The 20,475-nt window shown below is 40.8% G+C and overlaps 1 protein-coding gene across 1 annotated transcript in view; it reads right to left on the reverse strand.

Moving 5' to 3' along the window:
• TPRG1 (tumor protein p63 regulated 1) overlaps window positions 1-20,475 on the reverse strand; it is a 121,886-nt gene that overhangs the window by 99,856 nt on the left and 1,555 nt on the right. The window contains exon 2 of the mRNA XM_068985789.1: window positions 11,327-11,418. Within this exon, the coding sequence (XP_068841890.1) occupies window positions 11,327-11,418 (92 nt within the window). The remainder of the gene's footprint in view (window positions 1-11,326; window positions 11,419-20,475) is intronic.

The following is a 20,475-nucleotide window of genomic DNA, read 5'->3' on the forward strand; positions in this document are numbered from 1 at the left end:
CAAAAACACTTGCAAGTATGTTTGTGACCACAGTGACTAAATGCCCTCACTGTCCTGTAATTCAGGTTACTCAGGACCATTAGCTATCTGAATGATGCTGCTGCCAGGGAGGAATTTAGAGAGAAAAGCAACATGTTTAATTAGGTGGTTGTTGATAACACTGACCCAGGATAAGTGGATTCTGGCAACAGAGGTGCTTTTGTTGCTGCCAGAGTCTTGCCACTGGTCATTAACATCTTGATAGATTTGAGGCCCTTTTCAGCCTGAGTGCTTTCACCCAAGGATGGAGGAAGTGTCATTGGGCTTTGAGCTGCTTGGAGGCCCAGGGTAATGGAGGCAGGACCCCCGTAGTGTCAGTGAAGTTTCAATCAGTAGATGTCTCTACCCAAATTAGATGCAAGTCAAGTCCACATTGGATTCTGAGCCCTACCACATGTCAGACATTGTACTAAGTACTGAGAGGTGGGCAGAGATGGGTTTGGACAAAGGTGAGCCCTGACTTAAGCAGTGCTTTCCTCAAAATGAACTATATTATGTTGTAGAAGGTGAGCACAGAGAAGGAAGAGAAAATTATTCTCACTGAATCACTGTGGAAAGGTGTTATGGGCATAGTATCTCTGAAGGACAGGAAAGGTCTGAATGAACAGGAGGGAGAGAGAGCATACCAGACAGAGCAAAGTGGAAGAGTACAATCATGAGGCCAGGGCATTGTGTCAGGAACTTTAGGGGATCAGCAGGCAGTTCCATTTGACTGATAGAATTTATTAAGGGGCATAATAATAAATAAAGCTGGAAGGGGAAATTCAGTCTGTGACATGTCCGAAGTGAGAGAGGAGAGCACACAGCATGGTACCAGGGGATGAAGAGGAGCTAGTGTAAGGTTCGTAGCCAGGGTAAGATCTTAAAGAGGCAACAGAAGGGCATATAGGCAGTGAGAATCCACTGATGTCCTCAGAGCATGACAATGAATGTGACCTAGACTGATGCTTCCCAGAGGTGAATTACAGGAACCAACTGGGAACCCTGCGAAAATGCAGACTCAGGTTCCGCATGACTGGGGTGGCCCTGCATCTCAGCACTGCTAACAAACTCCTAAGTACTGCTGCTGCTATTGGGGTGATTCTAAGACCACACTTTGAGTAGCAAAGTCTAGAAGAGACGGAAGGATGCAAAAATGAGTGGGGTTGGGTAGGAGATACATTTCAGGTTGTTTATTTGCATTTCACATTTATTATTCATGAATGAAATGTTCAGCAATCCCTAGTTTCACAGTTTGTTTGTTGTTTGTTTTGTTTGGTTTGGCTTTTACTTTTTAAATTATTAGCAGCAGTGCTTTTCATTACAAAACTAGCTCAGTGCTCTCCTAATTAGACTATGACAAGGTGAAGCACCATTAACCTTAGCCCAACAGCAGTAGCCGCCATTCCCTACAGGTATCTGACTTTTTAGTTGATTCTGGGGAAAAGACTAAATAAGATCAAACGGACAGCACAAGGCCAGAAAGGTATGGAGAGGAAGAGGAAAAGGTCTCGATCCTGCCCAGCAAATCTCAGTCCTCCTGCCTGCTAACAACAGTCAACAAAGAAACAAGACACAGGCCCAAAGATCATTTAACCAGTTTAAACTGTGGTGATGACTGTGTCGGGAGATGAAAAATCACAAAAGGCAGCAAGAGCAGAGTGATGAGTAGACAGCCTGGCCAGGAGAGAGGTCCCGTGAAGCCAGGTCCTCCTGTGACCCTTAATAAGTGGTTGCCTTTAGATAGGTCATTTAATCTTTGGGTTTCTTCATCCATAAAATGAAGCCAATAGCTCCTCCTTGCTTTCTCCCGCAGGTCTGTTTGAGGGTCAAATATGAACTCAGGTGTGAAAGCAAGCACAGGCACTGCTTTGGAGATCAGTGAACTCAGTGGCACCCTAACCCTAAGAAATGGTTCCTGATCTCCTGGGCCTCAACATTGCTTTGCTCCCAGGACGCCCCCCTCCTCTTTTATATGAACACACACCATGATTATTTCTTCTGGGAAATCATTCTAAATTAAGCAGAAATGCCCTGCACACTTCCACTCACCCCACCAAGCCCAGGAAATAGAGTTGAGTTTATCCATTGAGTTACAATCTGATAAGGGGCACACATGGAATCTGAGCACAAAGGCAAAACAAAGAATATTTTTGCAAAAGGGAGAACAGCATAATGTATTGGAGCCCTATCTCTGCTACTTTAGAGCTGTGCTAGTCTTTTTAAAATGTTTTTATTAAATATAGTTGATATATAATGCTATGTTAGTTTCAGGTATACAGTAATTCAGTAATGTGTACACACACACATACGTGTGTGTGTGCATATGTTTAATAACCTATATTGGATAAGAGTATAAAAATTACATATATACATATATATATTCCATTATAAGTTATTACAAGATATTGCATATAGTCCCTGTGCTATTCTGAATATTTTATATATATTACTCTTTGATTTCTTCATCTGCAAACTGGAGGTGATGTTTCTACCCAAGACAATTGTTATGAAGATTGAATTAAATGAAGAGTAATTTTTAATCTATAAGTTATTATATAAATATTACTTATTATTTTTTGTCAAAAACAAATGGAGAATGTCATATATATTTTCATTTCTCTTTCCAACTGTGAAATATTACTCTGGCCTAGTGCTAAATATCCCTTACTCGGCACTTCAATTTTAAAAGAATAATATAAACCATCACACTTGTGTAGCCATTCACAGTTTAAAAGTAACTGTCTAATACTTTACAAAAATTACATGATAACTGAGAAAAATATGAGGAAAACCTAAGAAAAATTCCATTTAGAGATCATCAAAATTATATAAATTATAGCAATATAATGGCAAGCATACATAGAAAGCACTTATCACAAAGTGCAATTTAAGCACTCAATAAATGTTATCTATTAACATTATAGCAATCATTGACAAAAATGCATGGAGAAGAGCTGGAATGATATATACCAAATATTAACAGTGGCTGTGCTTCTTTCAAGAGCAGAGGATTTCTAATTGATTAAAAGACTGTACTAAAACAAATTCACTAATTAAAAAAAAAATGGAAAGCCCATTCAAGTTCACTCAGCTACACTGATCATAAGCAGCAGAGTCAGGAATCAAGCCCAAGTTTTCTGATTCCAAATTCAGGACTCTTTTTATGACACTAGGCTGCTTCCTTGACTTTATCTCATTTTACTGTCTATCTGTCCAACATGGAGAGCTGGATTTGGCTAAAGCCATGGATAAAAAGCTACCTGAGTTTCAGGAGAGATAGGCTATGAAACATGCTGAACGTATTTTCCACGAAGATGAGAGCAAGAGTTACTTGATCCCAGCCACTAGAGGCAAGTCTCATTCAGGAATAAGAGGAATAAGAACAACAACCCCCACCACCACTTCACACTAATGTGTGTGGAGTGAAGATCCCATCTCTTCCCACCTCCCTAAACACCGCAGTCAAAGACATCTTGAGTACTTTTGACTCAAGAGCCACTTCATTGCCATTGTATCACACTTTTAGAGACTCCATAGAGTGTCAAGTTGTTCTCTTGGGGCTGGCTTAATGGATCACTTCTAAAAGGGTACACATTATTTATTTTTAAAGTCCTTTCCCAAAGGACCAAGAAAGACAGTGCAAGGAGGAGATAAAGTTGAGATAAACATCATCCTGTCTTTATAGCTATAGAGGCTTATAAAGTTCCTAAACCGGCTGGGCTAAAAACTTGAGTCTCACTTGGAATCTCTTTGCTTCATGCTATGCTAAGTCACTTCAGTTGTGTTCAACTCTTTGTGACCCTATGCACTGTAGCCCGCCAGGCTTGTCTGTCCGTGGATTCTCCAGGCAAAGATACTGGAGTGGGTTGCCATGCCCTCCTACAGGGTAGGAGGTATCTTCCCCACCCAGGGGTCGAACCTATGTCTCTTATGTCTCCTGCACTGGCAGGAGGGCCACCTGGAAAGCCCTTCTTAGGGCATTCTTAATGGTTTCAGCTAACTGGGATCCCGCTGGAGGTGACTGCGTCTCATTTTGCTTTTGGTCTCTCATCCTCCTTGTATTCTCTACCCAAATGCCTTCTAACCTTTGTTTTTCCAATTCTGCTGAATGATATATTTATATAAATTTAGAACATCACAAAGAAGCTCACCTGAACTAGTAGAAAATGCCTTGACTGGCTTAATGTTATTTCATGCCCTTATATCATACGTAGATAGACCTTCTGCAACCTTGCAGCCTCTGTCTGGCATTCATCTTTCCTCAGTCACCTGCCCAGACTTCATCCATTCATCAGTGAAAAGATGACTCTTTTGCTGAATTGGATAACAGATTTTGAATACTGGAAGAATATAATATTTTCTGAGCCTTTTTTTGTGTTATGACAATATCATAGCCACATACACACTTTTAAACTTAAACTTCATTAGCATATCCTCGACTACTTTCTTAGGTTTGGACAATTAACAAAACAATAAAATCAAACTCTGATCTCTAGAGCTTGCTTATTTCCATGGTATAATTGTTGCCACCAATTCCAAGCTACCAGCATGACATCACTGAACGTGCAGTTGGTGAAAGATGAGCACACTATCACATATTATTTCCACCACACAAATAGAATAGGTAAAAATAGCCCCAGGTTTCCCAGATGCCACTTCTACTAAAGAATCCATCTGCCAATGCAGGAGATGTTAGGGATGTGGGTTTGTTCCCTGGGTTGGGGAGATCCCCTGGAGGAGGGCATGGCAAACCACTTCAGGATTCTTGCCTGGGAAATCCCACGGACAGAGGAGCCTGCTGGGCTACAGTCCATGGGGTCACACAGAGTCAGACTCAACTTAGCAACTAAAACCACCACCACCTATACTAACTACCTGGACAGCAAGAAGATCAAACCAGTCAATCCTAAAGGAAATCAACCCTGAATATTCTTTGGAACCACTGATGCTGAAGCTGAAGCTCCAATACTTTGGCCACCTGATGAAAAGGACCAACTCATCGGAAAAGACCCTAATGTTAAGACTGAGGGCAGGAGGAGAAGGGGGAGGCAGAAGATAAGATGTTTGAATGGCATCACCAACTCAATGGACATGAAATTGAGCAAACTTAGGGATACAGTGAAGGACGGGGAAGCTTGGTGTGCTGCAGTCCATCAGGTCGCAAAGAATTGGATGTGACTTAGCTATTGAACAATGACAACCTCAGTTCAGTTCAGTTCAGTCGCTCAGTCATGTCCGACTCTTTGCAACCCCATGAATTGCAGCATGCCAGGCCTCCCTGTCCATCACCAGCTCCCGGAGTTAACTCAGACTCACATCCATCTAGTCCGTGATGCCATCCAGCCATCTCATCCTCTGTTGTCCCCTTCTCCTCCTGCCCTCAGTCCCTCCCAGGATCAGAGTCTTTTCCAATGAGTCAACTCTTCGCATGAGGTGGCCAAAGTACTGGCGTTTCAGCTTTAGCATCATTCCTTCCAAAGAAATCCCAGGGCTGATCTCCTTCAGAATGGACTGGTTGGATCTCCTTGCAGTCCAAGGGACTCTCAAGAGTCTTCTCCAACACCACACTTCAAAAGCATCAATTCTTCGGCGCTCAGCCTTCTTCACAGTCCAACTCTCACATCCATACATGACCAAAGGAAAAACCATAGCCTTGACTAGACGGACCTTAGTCGGCAAAGTAATGTCTCTGCTTTTGAATATACTATCTAGGTTGGTCATAACTTTTCTTCCAAGGAGTAAGCATCTTTTAATTTCATGGCTGCAGTCACCATCTGCAGTGATTTTGGAGCCCAAAAAAAGAAAGTCTGACACTGTTTCTACTGTTTCCCCATCTATCTCCCATGAAGTGATGGGACCGGATGCCATGATCTTCGTTTTCTGAATGTTGAGCTTTAAGCCAACTTTTTCATTCTCCTCTTTCACTTTAATCAGGAGGCTTTTGAGTTCCTCTTCACTTTCTACCATAAGGGTGGTGTCATCTGCATATCTGAGGTTATTGATATTTCTCCCAGCAATCTCGATTCCAGCTTGTGTTTCTTCCAGTCCAGCGTTTCTCATGATATACTCTGCATAGAAGTTAAATAAGCAGGGTGACAATATACAGCCTTGACATACTCCTTTTCCTATTTGGAACCAGTCTGTTGTTCCATGTCCAGTTCGAACTGTTGCTTCCTGACCTGCATACAGATTTCTCAAGAGGCAGGTTAGGTGGTCTGGTATTCCCATCTCTTTCAGAATTTTCCACAGTTTATTGTGATCCACACAGTCAAAGGCTTTGAAATAGTCAAGAAAGCAGAAATAGATGTTTTTCTGGAACTCTCTTGCTTTTTCCATGATCCAGCGGATGTTGGCAATTTGATCTCTGGTTCCTCTGCCTTTTCTAAAACCAGCTTGAACATCAGGGAGTTCACGGTTCACGTATTGCTGAAGCCTGGCTTGGAGAATTTTGAGCATTACTCCAAAAAAGATGTCCTTTTCATTATAGGGGACTGGAATGCAAAAGTAGGAAGTCAAGAAACACCTGGAGTAACAGGCAAATTTGGCCTTGGAATATGGAATGAAGCAGGGCAAGGACTAATAGAGTTTTGCCAAGAAAATGTACTGGTCATAGCAAACACCCTCTTCCAACAACACAAGAGAAGACTCTACACATGGACATCACCAGATGGTCAACACCGAAATCAGATTGATTATATTCTATGCAGCCAAAGATGGAAAAGCTCTATACAGTCAACAAAAACAAGACCAGGAGCTGACTGTGGCTCAGATCATGAACTCCTTATTAACAAATTCAGACTTAAATTGAAGAAAGTAGGGAAAACTGCTAGACCATTCAGGTATGACCTAAATCAAATCCCTTATGATTATGCAGTGGAAGTGAGAAATAGATTTAAGGGCCTAGATCTGATAGATAGAGTGTCTGATTAACTATGGACTGAGGTTCGTGACATTGTACAGGAGACAGGAATCAAGACCATCCCCATGAAAAAGAAATGCAAAAAAGCAAAATGGCTGTCTGGGGAGGGCTTACAAATAGCTGTGAAAAGAAGAGAGGTGAAAAGCAAAGGAGAAAAGGAAAGATATAAGCATCTGAATGCAGAGTTCCAAAGAATAGCAAGAAGAAATAAGAAAGCCTTCTTCAGCAATCAATGCAAAGAAATAGAGGAAAACAACAGAATGGGAAAGACTAGAGATCTCTTCAAGAAAATTAGAGATACCAAGGGAACATTTCATGCAAAAATGGGCTCGATAAAGGACAGAAATGGTCTGGACCTAACAGAAGCAGAAGATATTAAGAAGAGGTGGCAAGAATACACAGAAGAACTGTACAAAAAAGATCTTCACGACTCAGATAATCGTGATGATGTGATCACTCATCTAGAGCCAGACATCTTGGAAAGTGAAGTCAAGTAGGCCTTAGAAAGCATCACTACGAACAAAGCTAATGGAGGTGATGGAATTCCAGTTGAGCAGTTTCAAATCCTGAAAGATGATGCTGTGAAAGTGCTGCACTCAATATGCCAACAAATTTGGAAACTCAGCAGTGGCCACAGGACTGGAAAAGGTCAGTTTTCATTCCTATTCCAAAGAAAGGAAATGCCAAAGAATGCTCAAACTATCGCACAATTGCACTCATGTCACATGCTAGTAAAGTAATGCTCAAAATGACAACCTACACTACATTAAAAGGGTTTTTACTATTCATGATTCTGAAGATGGAATACTGATTTGAAAGCAGACATTCTTTAAACCGCTGATGAGCAACCCAGGATTTCTCATCTCCCAGAAGAAATTGAAAGTTGATATACACAAAGCTCAGTCATTTTTGTCACATATGAATAAGTGTTATGCTTGAAAAGAGTCTTGTGTGATTGGTAAGGTTGGGGAAATTGGTATATATTGCAGCCCCTGAAACTTATAAGAATGGATGGTCTTATTCCATTAGAAAAACAAGTAAAGGGGACAAGAGTAGCCCCAGGCTCTCACCCTTCTGGGCCTGTGTATTTATACATTTGTTTTGTTTAGTCTTGCTGTTGTTATTTTGGAGGTTTGGTTTTAGTTTGATTATTTTTGCTGGGTTTTCCTTTTTTTTTTTTTTTTGCTGCACTACAAATGAACAGAAGAGTTAAGTGTGATAAGTCATTCAAAACCTGTATGCATGTCTTTCTTTTGACAAACAACTTCCTATCTTCTGCTTGAACAGTCAGTGTCTGGGACCTCATTCATTTAGACCAGATGCCTGAACATCTCTACAACTGACACCTCTTTCCATTACAAGTAGGCAGTCTGATCAAGCTATAAGGATGAACAGGCAAAAGAAAGTAACTGGCAATGTGTTACTCTGGTAGAAATGTCTGAAATCAGATCTTCTCTTGAAACTTGCTTTTGATGGAGGGTCATGGGAGAAGTAAAAGAATTTTAACCGAGAGGATGACCAAAAAAGAAAACAAAATCACTACCATTTAAAAAGGAGAAATGGGTTTCAGTGCACACAGGAAGAAAGCCTGACAGCAAATAAGCAAATGTGACTGTGTGAAATTCTACATGCATGGGATATACCCATTATTGTTGTCCTTAATATAAATGGATACCACAAAATGAAAGCAAAACAGAAAACCAGTTGCTGGAAAGTGCTTTCCAACTCTTTGAGCTTCCTATTAGGTTCAGAGCTAGGTACAAAACTTGAGTCTTGGGGGTAAAACTGTTCATATTTATCTGAACACTGCTTGGTTCAGCATTCTAGTTAATATTAAAGCAAGCACACAATTACGGAGATAAGCCTCAACACAGATCACACAATCAGATTTATCTTTGGATAGCTGACATCTACTGGCTATTGTAAACACTAAGCAAAAGCATTCAAACAACTAAAAAAACAGGTCAAATAAAATCAAACAAAATAGGCACTATTAAAGAAATGAGAGAAATGAGAAAGTCACTCAGTCGTGTCTCTTTGTGATCCCATGGACTACAGAGTCCATGGAATTCTCTAGGCCAGAATACTGGAGTGGATAGCCTTTCCCTTCTCCAGAAGATCTTTCCAACCCAGGGATCGAACCCAGGTCTCCCACATTGCAGGCGGATTCTTTACTAGCTAAGCCCCAAGGTAAACCCATTAAAGAAATAACTGATACTATTACTAATATGCGACAGTTCACACAAACATCCACCACAGAATTTGAAAGACCACCTTTGTGCATCCTTTCTTATAAATGAGATACATTGTAGAAATGAATTAGTTAAGTGTTTACCTCTGATGTGACCTTCAGAGTTTAAGTAGACATCTATCCTAATCAAGGCAGGCTTTTCATTTGCACAAGTCATACTCTACCCTGCGAATGAGAGCTGGAGAGTGGAAAATAATGATGATAGAGATGGAGATGGATAGATAGAAATAAAAGCAGAGGCTACAAACAACAACAAAAACTAACTATTGGCTTACCAATACTACTGTGAACAGAGAAAGGACACTGATATGCGTTGAAAAGTCATATGTGCTGGGGATTTTGCTAAGAATTTTATGTTATCTCATTTAGTCATCTAACACCTCATCAAGTACATATCATTATCTCTAATTTATATATTAAGACACTGCTGCTGCTGCTGCTGCTGCGTTGCTTCAGTCGTGTCCGACTCTGTGTGACCCCATAGATGGCAGCCCACCAGGCTCCCCCGTTCCTGGGATTCTCCAGGCAAGAACACTGGAGTGGGTTGCCATTTCCTTCTCCAATGCATGAAAGTGAAAAGTGAAAGTGAAGTCACTCAGTCGAGTCCGACTCTTCACGATCCCATGGACTGCAGCCCACCAGGCTCCTCCATCCATGGGATTTTCCAGGCAAGAGTACTGGAGTGGGGTGCCATTGCCTTCTCTGATATTAAGACACAAATGCTCAGAAATTGTCAGGTTGGTTTTCAAAATTCATTTTAATTCAAATATTGGAACCCATTTGAAACAATGATATCATGTGATGGTCAGACAGATGGAAACAAGCTATTTGGTTCTGCATTTCATTGATTATGGGATTTATTCTGCTTGCCTGGAAGATTAAACATTCCAGAGTTGCCCTCCTAAAACTTAATCAAAGAAGATATCCCACCCAGAGGTGAAAGACTAAATGATTCTTTACTCAAGGTATAGAAGTTGCTGAACTTTTCTGCTGAAACCTCTGGAGATCATATTACCAAGAAAACTTACTGAACTCTGAAGTGGAATTCTAACTGCATTCTCCTCTTAATATTATGGATTCCGCAGAAGAAAAGACATGCTTCTTACCCTTATTATGAGTATATTTTACCTTTATTGTAAAGACCATGACATTTTTAATATTTGCCTGGTGGGTTAAGTAAAGGTCACATAGACACAAGAGTTTTGGGGGAAGACAGAAAGGTAACCATCTCCATGGTGTCTTTTGCAGTGAAAACCCCTGTAGCTAACATTAAAACTTGAGAGTAAATAGAGCAGTCAAAAAACTGACAAGGATGTAAGTGTTAGATATGGTTTTTATCCTAACTCTGAACAGGGGGCCTGTCTTTTTTTGGCAGTGGTGGGGAAGGGGTTACATTTATTTATTTTTAAATTTTTATTTTGTGTTGGTGCATAGCTGATTAACAATGTTGTGCTGGTTTCAGATGTACAGCAAAGTGGCTCAGGTATACATATACATGTATGTTCTTTTTCAGCTTCTTTTTTTCTCATTTAGGTTATTACAGAGTATTGAGCGGAATTCCCTATGCTATACAGTAGGTCCTTGTTGGTTATCTATTTTAATATAGTAGTGTGTACATGCCAGTCCCAATCTCCCAGTCTATCCCTTTCTACCAGGTGGCCTGTCTTTATCCTACATGATTTTTCCTAGGTTTTTGCTAAAAATTCACATTGTATATGTTGACCTCACCTATCCTCTTTCCCAACCCTCCTTTCCACTGTGTCCAGAGTGGGCTGGTTAGTAGCATGGCATGATTGGTGAGAGAGTGCTTACAAGAGACAGAGATTGGAACCAACGAGCTCAGTTAGGAGGCTAATGCAATGGTCCTTGTGAGAAATGGCCATGCCCTGAGTTAAGGTAATTGCAATGATAGTTGAGAGAAGCAACTCGCCTGGAAAACAGCTGTAGAAATCAAACTTGGTCATAACATCAGCCATGGGGCGCCACAAGACTTTACTCTCCAATAGGAGAGTAATTGATGATCTCTCTGTATCCAGAAGAAATTCTTCCAGAAATTCTGGCCATCTATTCTATTATGGTATTGTCAAACCAAAGGCTAGATTTCCATTGCCCTTTACTTAGTCATAATTACTCACTCTGTCAAGAGCCAGAAGCCTTGAATTGTCTCTCCAGAAGTCTTGGTAATATGGCCTTTCAAGTCTTCTATGGCGGTCTCAATGGCCCCTGGCTGAGTAGGAAGAAGAAAATACCTAGTTTAGAGAAGACTGAGTCCCCTTCATTGCTTATGACCAGTTACTACATCCCAGCAACTCCTCCAGAAAGTTGACCAGGAAAGATAGTTCTTGGAGTAGCCTGTTGGTTGTTGGCACTGCCTGCCAGAGAGCTTAGTCTTGAATTCTGGTATTTACTAAGCTGCTCTCCTTGCACGAGACAAAAGGGATCCAGGTCCTATAAGCCTTTCATAATCTTACCCTCACTTGTTCAAAGAAATTAGGATTGCTGTTTTCAGAGGGCCAGTTTTTCTGATAAACAAATATGTTTATAATGAAATTCAATGCATTTAGCAATATCTACTTTTTTCTTAATCAAACTTTTCTCTCTTCAAACAGTACATGGCAGTAAAACATTAAAAAAAAAAAAAAAGAAAAGAAAAAACCCAACCTCCCAATGTTCTGACTGTAATTCTGGTTCTGGGAAATGAACTTTTTTGTCTCCTTATCTCTCTTTCTTCACCATTCTCCAAGCAGGTATTCCTACTATGAGCCTTCCTCTAGTTTAAAAATCGATTGACGTTCCTTAACAAGAAATTCACTTTCCTAGTGGCTGAGCAGTAAAGAAGCCTCCTTCTAATGCAGGAGACATAGATTCAATCCCTGGGTCCAGAAGATCCCCTGGAGAAGGAAATGGCAACCCACTTGCCTATTCTTGCCTGGGAAATCCCATGGACAGAGGAGCCTGGTTGGGGAGGGGGTGGGGGCGGGGACGGCACTGTAGTCCATGGAGTCGTAAAGAGCTGGATGCAACTTAGTGACTAAAGAAGAAATTCATAGACCCTCAAGCTTAGTGATTCTTAAACTTCAGTGCACATGAGAATCACCTAAAATGTGTTTTTAAAATGCAGATTTCTGGGCACTGTCCCCAGAGATTCTGATTCAGTAGTTCCGAGGTGGGTCTGGGAATTTTCATTTCTATCAATTTCCTGGGTGATGATATTGGTGTGGGACTCTACTGTAAGAGTCATTGTTCTCTAGGCAGTCACTCCCAGCCTTTGTTACTCATCAGAATCGCCAGGGGAGCTTTGGGAAATTCTAATGCCGAGGCTGCACACCAGGCCAATTATATCAGATACTCAGTGGGTGGGATCCGCATGACAGCACCTCAGGATTTTCAAAAGCATCTCGGGTAACTCCAGTGCATAGAACCACTACAGCTCAGGGCTCATCAATTATAAGCCATTTCATTTTATAGGTGGGGAAACAGGGGTCTGCATATGAAAGTAACTTGTCAAGTTCCCCCAGCTAAGAGGTGACAGACACAAGACAGGAAACCTAGACATTCCACCTCCAGGTGTACAACACAGTGCTGACCTCATACCCAAGCCTGGAACAAGCATGTTACACGCTCTCGTGTAGTCTCTGTGTAATAGGGATTTACACTAAACACCTAATCGTCCACACATATTAGCACTCCTAATCCTCCTAGTTTGAGACCGTTCCTAAAAGGAAACAGGGACACTAGCCTGGCCAAGACCCATTCAAATATATTTTTCTCCCAAAGGTGAGTGGGTTGTAGGATTTGGGGTTGCTTGTTTTGTCCGTCTTTGATAAAAGGCTTTGAAAAATGTTGACCATAGAGTCCATTGGTTAAGAAAAATCTTACATGAGTCCACATGTAAAATATAGGAAAAGAAGTGAAGAATCCGCCCGCAATGTGGGAGACCTGAGTTCGATCCCTGGGTTGAGAGGATCCCCTGGAGAAGGGAAAGGCTACGCATTCCAGTATTCTGGCCTGGAAAATTCCATGGACTGTATAATCCATGGGGTCGCAAAGAGTCAGACACGACTGAGTGACTTTCACTTTCATACTTTCACTTTTCCCCCTCCCTTCCAATTCTTTCCACACAGTCCAAGTCTTCCTGGAATTTGCAGGACAAGTACTCAGAGTTGGGTGACCTGGGTTGATATTTCAGATCTGTCATGAATAAGTTCTTTGACCTCTAGACAATGATTTACTGTCCTTGGCCTCCATTTCTTTATCTATAAGACAAATGAGTAGGCTGAACCAAAGCTTTCCAAGCCAAGCTGATGATCCAAATCTCCTGGAAATCTTTAAGAAAATATAATCACAGCCTTTACACCGAGAGAGTCTGATTCCTCAATTTTAACAAGTTTCCTGTTGAATTGGACAGTCAGCCAGTAGACTGAATGATTTCTGACTCTTTTGTCATTCTCTGCTGCTGGTTGAAGGGCTGTCAGAAAGCTAATACAGCACCGCAGGCCTGCTGAACCTGATGTGTCATGAAATCAATAAGTTCTGGGACATTCATTAAATATGCTTTGCGCTCCCATTGACACAGGAGGTTGTATCAGCATCACTGATCCAGTCCCAGGTGGCTCAGATGGTAAAGAATATGCCGGCAATGAGGGAGACCTGGGTTCAATCCCTGGGTTGGGAAGATCCCCTGGAGGAGGGTATGGCACTCCAGTCTTCTCGCCTAGAGAATCCCCATGGACAGAGGAGCCTGGTAGGCTACAGTCTATGGGGCTGCAAAGAATCAGACATGACAGAGTGACTAAGCACAGCACAGCTGGTAGGACTGGTCTATGCTTCGTGGAAATTTCCTGGGATTCTGTGACAATTCTCTCATCTCTCATCCTCAGCTCTCCATGATGCAGCTTGACTCTACCAGGATCGATGGTCAAACTTCTCTGAAAAATGATACTTTCTTTGATGATTCATCATGGCTATTTTTCCTGTCTCTCTTCCTGTATCCGTGTAATTTCTTCTTCAAGCTAATATAACTTGGTAGTGAAACTAGTACTTTTCAGAAGAAAAAAAATTAGAAGTAGAATTGAAGAATAATGAAATAATCCTGAAATAAGCATTTTGTTGAATGCTTTTATACCAAGCACTTTGCCAAAAATAGGTAAAGACAAATAAAAAAACGTAGAATTTTTCAAAACTTTTCTTGTCTTTTCTATGAAAGGCAATCAGCAAAATCCATCAAAATGATCTATCCTTTGATCCACACATTCCATTTCTGTGAAGTTATACTACTGAGACTCTTGCATATGTACAAAATGACATGTGCAAAGTTTCCTCTGCAGCCTGGTTTGTGGATAGCAAAAATTTGGAAACCATGCAAAAGTCTAGGAATAGGAGACTCGTTAGGTATATCATGAGACACATACATGCAATGAAATATGATAAATATGTAAAAAATGAAGAAACATACAATGAAGCAAGGGTAAATATGTCATCATTTGTGTAAAAAAGGGGAGAATGGTTAAGAATAAGTATTTTTGTTTGTACACACCTAAAGCAACTCCAGTACTTTGGCCACCTCATGTGAAGAGTAGACTCATTGGAAAAGACTCTGATGCTGGGAGGTATTGGAGGCAGGAGAAGAAGGGGACGACAGAGGATGAGACGGCTGGATGGCATCACTGACTCGATGGACGCGAGTCTGAGTGAACTCTGGGAGTTGGTGATGGACAGGGAGGCCTGGCGTGCTGGAATTCATGGGGTCGCAAAGAGTCAGACACGACTGAGCGACTGAACTGAAAGCCACTCTAGAAGGATACACAGAAAAGGTTAACAGGCATCCCCGACAGGTAGGGAAGGAAGTGATGGTGGACACAGTGTACAGAGGTGTTGTTTTACTATGCATCCTTGTGTGGATGCTCAACTCTTTTCTACCCTATGGACTGTAGTCCACCAGGCTCCTCTGTCCATGAGATTTCCCAGGCAAGAGTACTGAATGGGTTTCCATTTTCTACTCCAAGGGATCTTCCCAACCCAGGGATCAAATCCACACCCTTCTGTACTGAGCCTCCTGCATTCCAGGTGGATTCTTTACTGCTGAGCCACCAGGGAAGCCCATTGTTTTACTATAAACCTTTTCCAAAGTTAAAGGTTAAAAGTAAAGTGGAACAGTTTGGAAATCTCTGAAATCCTGTCCGGGTACTCACTGCCTTAGTTCTCACCTTCAGTAGAAACATCGATCACGCCTTTATGGAACAGTTATGCATCCTGTCCTGATAAAATATTTTACTCTTCTCCATTTGTTACTCTTGGTTACTATGATACATTAACTTCAGCCATTTAGTGTCAAAAATACAATGAAGTGTGTGAACCTTTTGACTTGTGTCCAGGCCAAGGTTTTAAATCTCAGCCTTTCTGGTTGAGACCCTCATCAAGTCACCTTGTCAAGTCACCTTGTCATTCCGCGAATCAGTCTACATGCATTTGCTAGATAGATGAGATACCGTTAACTGTAACAGCTGTTTGGAAATGCCTAAAACATTGATAACAGTGAAGAATAAAAGACTCTATTACCATTCTTCTTGTTAATACTAAATAGAAGGGAAACCTTTGTACCAGGATCAGGGGATCAGATGATTACTGCAGTGGAACAATTAGCTCTGAGACTCCTTGCAGCCTGAGACTCAAAGGAAAGTATATTGGAATGATATGTACTCATCATCTGATCAAATAAAGCTTAGCAAGAGAGTACACATACATTTCTAATTCTAAATTTTAAGAAAAAATCACTAGGGGGATCCTTATTTTTAAGTCACTACATGACATAATGAATAATAACTTCTCTGATATCTAGCCCTAAATAGTTTCAGTCAAAACAAATGTGCTGAGGAAAGTTCAAGGACATAAGTATTTGTTGTTGTTGAGCTTATTTTATATTGGAGTATAGCTGATTAACAATGTTGCAATAGTTCCAGGTACACAACAGAGTGACTCAGCCATACATATAAAGACATATGTATTTGTCTCCTTGTATTTCCTTGAGCTAGACTAGCCTGGGAGTCAACTGTCACACAGACAGTATTCATGTCTGCTATTAATATTTTCCCTTGTAATGGACACTTTAGCCAGACAGTGAGAAAAAGGGACAGAGTAGAAAAGAGTGCTCCTAGGGACTTAGACACAGTCAGCTCTCTCTTGCAGGTGTCATCATCCTCAGAAAGGGTTTGCTTTGTGGTACATTCATAAGGTAAGAAACCAGTTCTGAATTGGACCTGATTCGTAAAGCCTAGGCAAATTTGTCTCTCTCTGAAAATGAAAGAAATGCTTCTTATCTCATAATTGTTAAGGATCCATGCTCAGATAGAAACATCAACTTTTATTACCATCTTCAAAGCATTTCAGTGTAAGGAGGGGAATCCAGAAACCTTCTGCCCAGTGAGATATATAATTTCTAAGCGAGAGGGAAGCTCGTGCAGACAATAACAATACAACTAATATATTTAGTTGTTCCCAGTACAAGAGCAAGACACAGGGAAGCCTATAGTAAGAGAAGAGGGAAAAGGAGAGAGTATGAAAGCCAAATTAGTGTCATGAAGGCAATGACATCTTGCCACACAATGGGAAGTCTCAAACCTGCTTATTAAAGTCTCGTTCCTCACAATAGAACACAGGCTATAAAAAGGCCACGGGGAACCATTAATTAAATATTAAAAGATCAAATAGTTTTAGTCCCATTAGTTTGTATGTAATTTACATTCTGAAGTATAAATTTAGAGATAATTCCCCATCTCTAATCGCTTTCAACTTTCTGATAAGGTATCTGCAAATATAGAGTCCTACAGGGAGTTTAAATATATCTTTCCCCATGCAGATCAAGTATTGTTCCTTTCATAAGAAGTTGCTTTTGAATATCACTCTCCACAACTAAAGCGATTATCATAATATACCTCAAGTTATTAGCCTTGAGGGGTACTTTTGTGGAGCGAAGGCAGTAGGCCATTTTTAGACATGTCTAAGCAATAATAGCAAATGAACAAAAGTAGGAGGAAAAGGTTATCCAAGCAGACTGATAGCAACTGGTGGAGGCCCTCATTATGTGACTCCTCATTCACTGTCCAAGGTCAGAGGCAGTGGATAGGTGGCACAAAGTGCCAGGAATCCTGGGTTCCAGGCCTGCCATGGCCCCTCAGTTGCCAAAGAAGAGAAGTCACATCAGTTCTGTGTGCCCTAGGGGTAGGATTAGATATTCTCTGAGGCCCTTCCTGGCTCCAAGCAAGAATGTCGCTAAGCTGTATCGGAAGGGCAAAGTCGCAGTAAATAAACATTTGTCTGGAAGACAGAGGAAAGAACGCAACAACACAGAGTGACCCATAAAATAACGTAAGAGGTTTAAGGGACCAGATTAACTTGTTTTATGACCAGATATTCAGAGATGTGATCTAATGCACAATGTTACGATGCTAAGAATGCCTCTGGTTTGCCCTAAATTGTCATATATTTCGATATCCAACCTGAAACTCATATAATTGATCCTCCCTCTTATTATAGCATTAGATGTCCACACCTGGCAGCTAAGAAATTGAGTCCATCTGTGAGCCAAGGAATAACTTTCCCTTCCAAGTTAAAAGATAGGAACAAAAAGCAGCCTAAATATACAGCAAAACTTAAGTAAATTGTATTACATTTCCATGATACTTCTCTGGTGGCTCAAATGGTAAAGGATTTGCCTGCAATGCAGGCTATCTGGGTTCAATCCCTGGGTTGGGAAGATCCCCTCAAGAAGGAAATGACTACCCATGCCAGTATTCTTGCCTAGAGAATCCCCAGGACAAACGAGCCTGGTAGGCTACACTCCATGGGGCTGCAAAGAGTCAGACATAACTGAGCACCTGAGCGCACACAACAGATGTAACCCAATGTTTTGCACAATAAAATGTACATGTAAGAAAAAAGTAAGAAAGGATATTCACCAAAATGTATAAAAGCATATTTATATATTTTCGTTAGCTTCGAGCTGTGGAATTATAAACCATCTCCAGTGAAATTATTTTAAAACCTTAAAATAAAAATGCAAGGCCAAGAAATTTTTCTACTCAGTCTTATTGCTCTTCTGCATTTGTTACATAGCCTTAAAATTCTTACACTGTAATGAATTGATTTCTTTTAAATCACTGCATGGGATCAAGAACTATGAATGGGAATTGGGAAACTTCAACTCTAAACCCAGCTTTGTTCTTATTAGCTTTCGGGCAAGTCAGTGTGCACTAAGTGTTAGGACTTCAGGTCACCCACTGCCCCTCTCTGGGTCTTAGTTGCCACTAAAAATGAGAGTGTTGACTAGCAACTTGGTGTTCAATGTGTGATCTGTGGACAGAAAGCATGAGTATTTCCATAGAGTGCATATAAATGCAGAATCTAAGGCCTCATCCCAGACCGACTGAATCAGACCAGTATTCTAACACGCTTTCCAGGTAATCTGTTTGCATGACAAAGCTGAGAAGTACTGCACCAGATCATCACTGGACTAGAGCTCCCTTCAGCTCCAAGAAGTGATAACTTGTGATGTGATGAATGTTTCATAGGTCTGAGTCATTCAGTCCTGGTCTGATTTAATTATCCCTTGAGAAAATGAGTTAGCTTCCTTCATGTAAATCTCTTTGCTGAAGTAAATAAATAAACAAATAAAAATAAATCTCTCTGCTGCTACATACCCTATATGTCTACATTTATACCTTACTTTAGAGGTCATGGTGAGGTCATGGGCATCTTAATGCCATTCTTTATTACCACTTACAGAAATGTGAATGTCAAATTAACCAAAACAAAATAAAAAAAGAGGAAGAAAGTATTTAGAATAGCAAGAGATGCTGTTTATGAAATGTTAATATATGTGTCTTACACTTTATTAAGAACACTTTAAAAAGTAGCCTATTTAAACTCTCAGATAAAACTGACATTTTATCCATACTTTGAAGAGAAGAACTTTATGTATACCTATATACCACACACACACATCTCATCCCATTTCCTCAGCTACCACCACATCAACAGATCTGTGGTTTACAAGGTAGTAAAACCATATCATTTCTTTATTTATTCAAACTAATATTTATCATTGTCTCAGTCGAACCCACAATCTCATTTTCATTATCCTAGAATGCATTAAAGCACATTCATTATACGCATGTCCTAAAAAACAAGAAAGAAAGAAACCAAGAAAGAAAAACCTATTCGTATTCTGTCTCTTAGTCTGACGGAAAGTGAATGCTGACTGCCTTGGGACTGTAGCCCTCAGTTACCTCCTAAAGAGCCCTCATGTCTACTTCAGACTCGCTGACAAAATTAGAAGAAGGTTTTCCTTCCCAAGCTCTTGAGAACTTAAAGTTGTTTTCTATACACCTGGTGGAAAAGATGTTCGTCACATGAATCAGAGTCAGTAATAGAAAACCTTTACTAAAACATCCTAAGTTCAATTGTACTTTATGGTAGAAGGACCACTGGACTTAGAAGATACAGAGTCCAGCTACAGCTCTTACATTAATATCATATGACTTAGTCACTTAACCCCTCTGAAGCTTCTATGCATTTACTCCTAAAACAAGACTGATAAGCCTTTCTCTGCCTACCTCACCGTGCTGCTCCAGGGGACTTTCTCTTATAAGCTACACAGAGCCACACAAATAAGAGCATCATGTAAATAAATAAAGAAAAGTTCTGTTGTAACTTTACAAGAATTTACAGAATCCTTGTAAACCAGATCTGTGTCAATTTAGCTAAGCTGTAACTACATTTTCTAGAATTCCCTTTCTTGTCTGCTTCCAAATTAGTGTTGGCCACAAGAGACATTTGTGTCAGACTTGGAAGGCAGAAGTGAAACATCAGTCGTGTTCTTGCTGAAGATCAGGGCAGCCAATCATACCCCATTGTTCAGAGCTGCTGAGCAATGCCATCTCTTGTTTGCATGATGGCATGAAAGGGGGTGGGGGAAGCCCCTGGACCTTTAGCTTCTTTTGTTACAGTCAGACTTCCTCCCTCAGAGCCTCCTTCCCTGAACTGAGTCAGTGTGCAGCTCACTCGGTGGAGAACACTGGCTTTTCCTGAAAATGACTCACATCTTCAAGTCCAAACTTGGTGGGAGAGCAACACAGGTTCCATTTTTCTGTGATGAGTGCTGCTGGATCAAAAGGAATTCTAATTCGTCCATGTAGGTTCCCCTGTTCCCAAGTTCTACTACACAAGGGCCAGCTGGTTGATGTATAGCACCTCCAGACCCATCAACAGATGCAAAGACAACAGCTTT

The sequence above is a fragment of the Capricornis sumatraensis genome, chromosome 1 (assembly GCF_032405125.1).
Source record: "Capricornis sumatraensis isolate serow.1 chromosome 1, serow.2, whole genome shotgun sequence".
In the NCBI taxonomy this organism is placed as follows: Eukaryota; Metazoa; Chordata; class Mammalia; order Artiodactyla; family Bovidae; genus Capricornis; species Capricornis sumatraensis.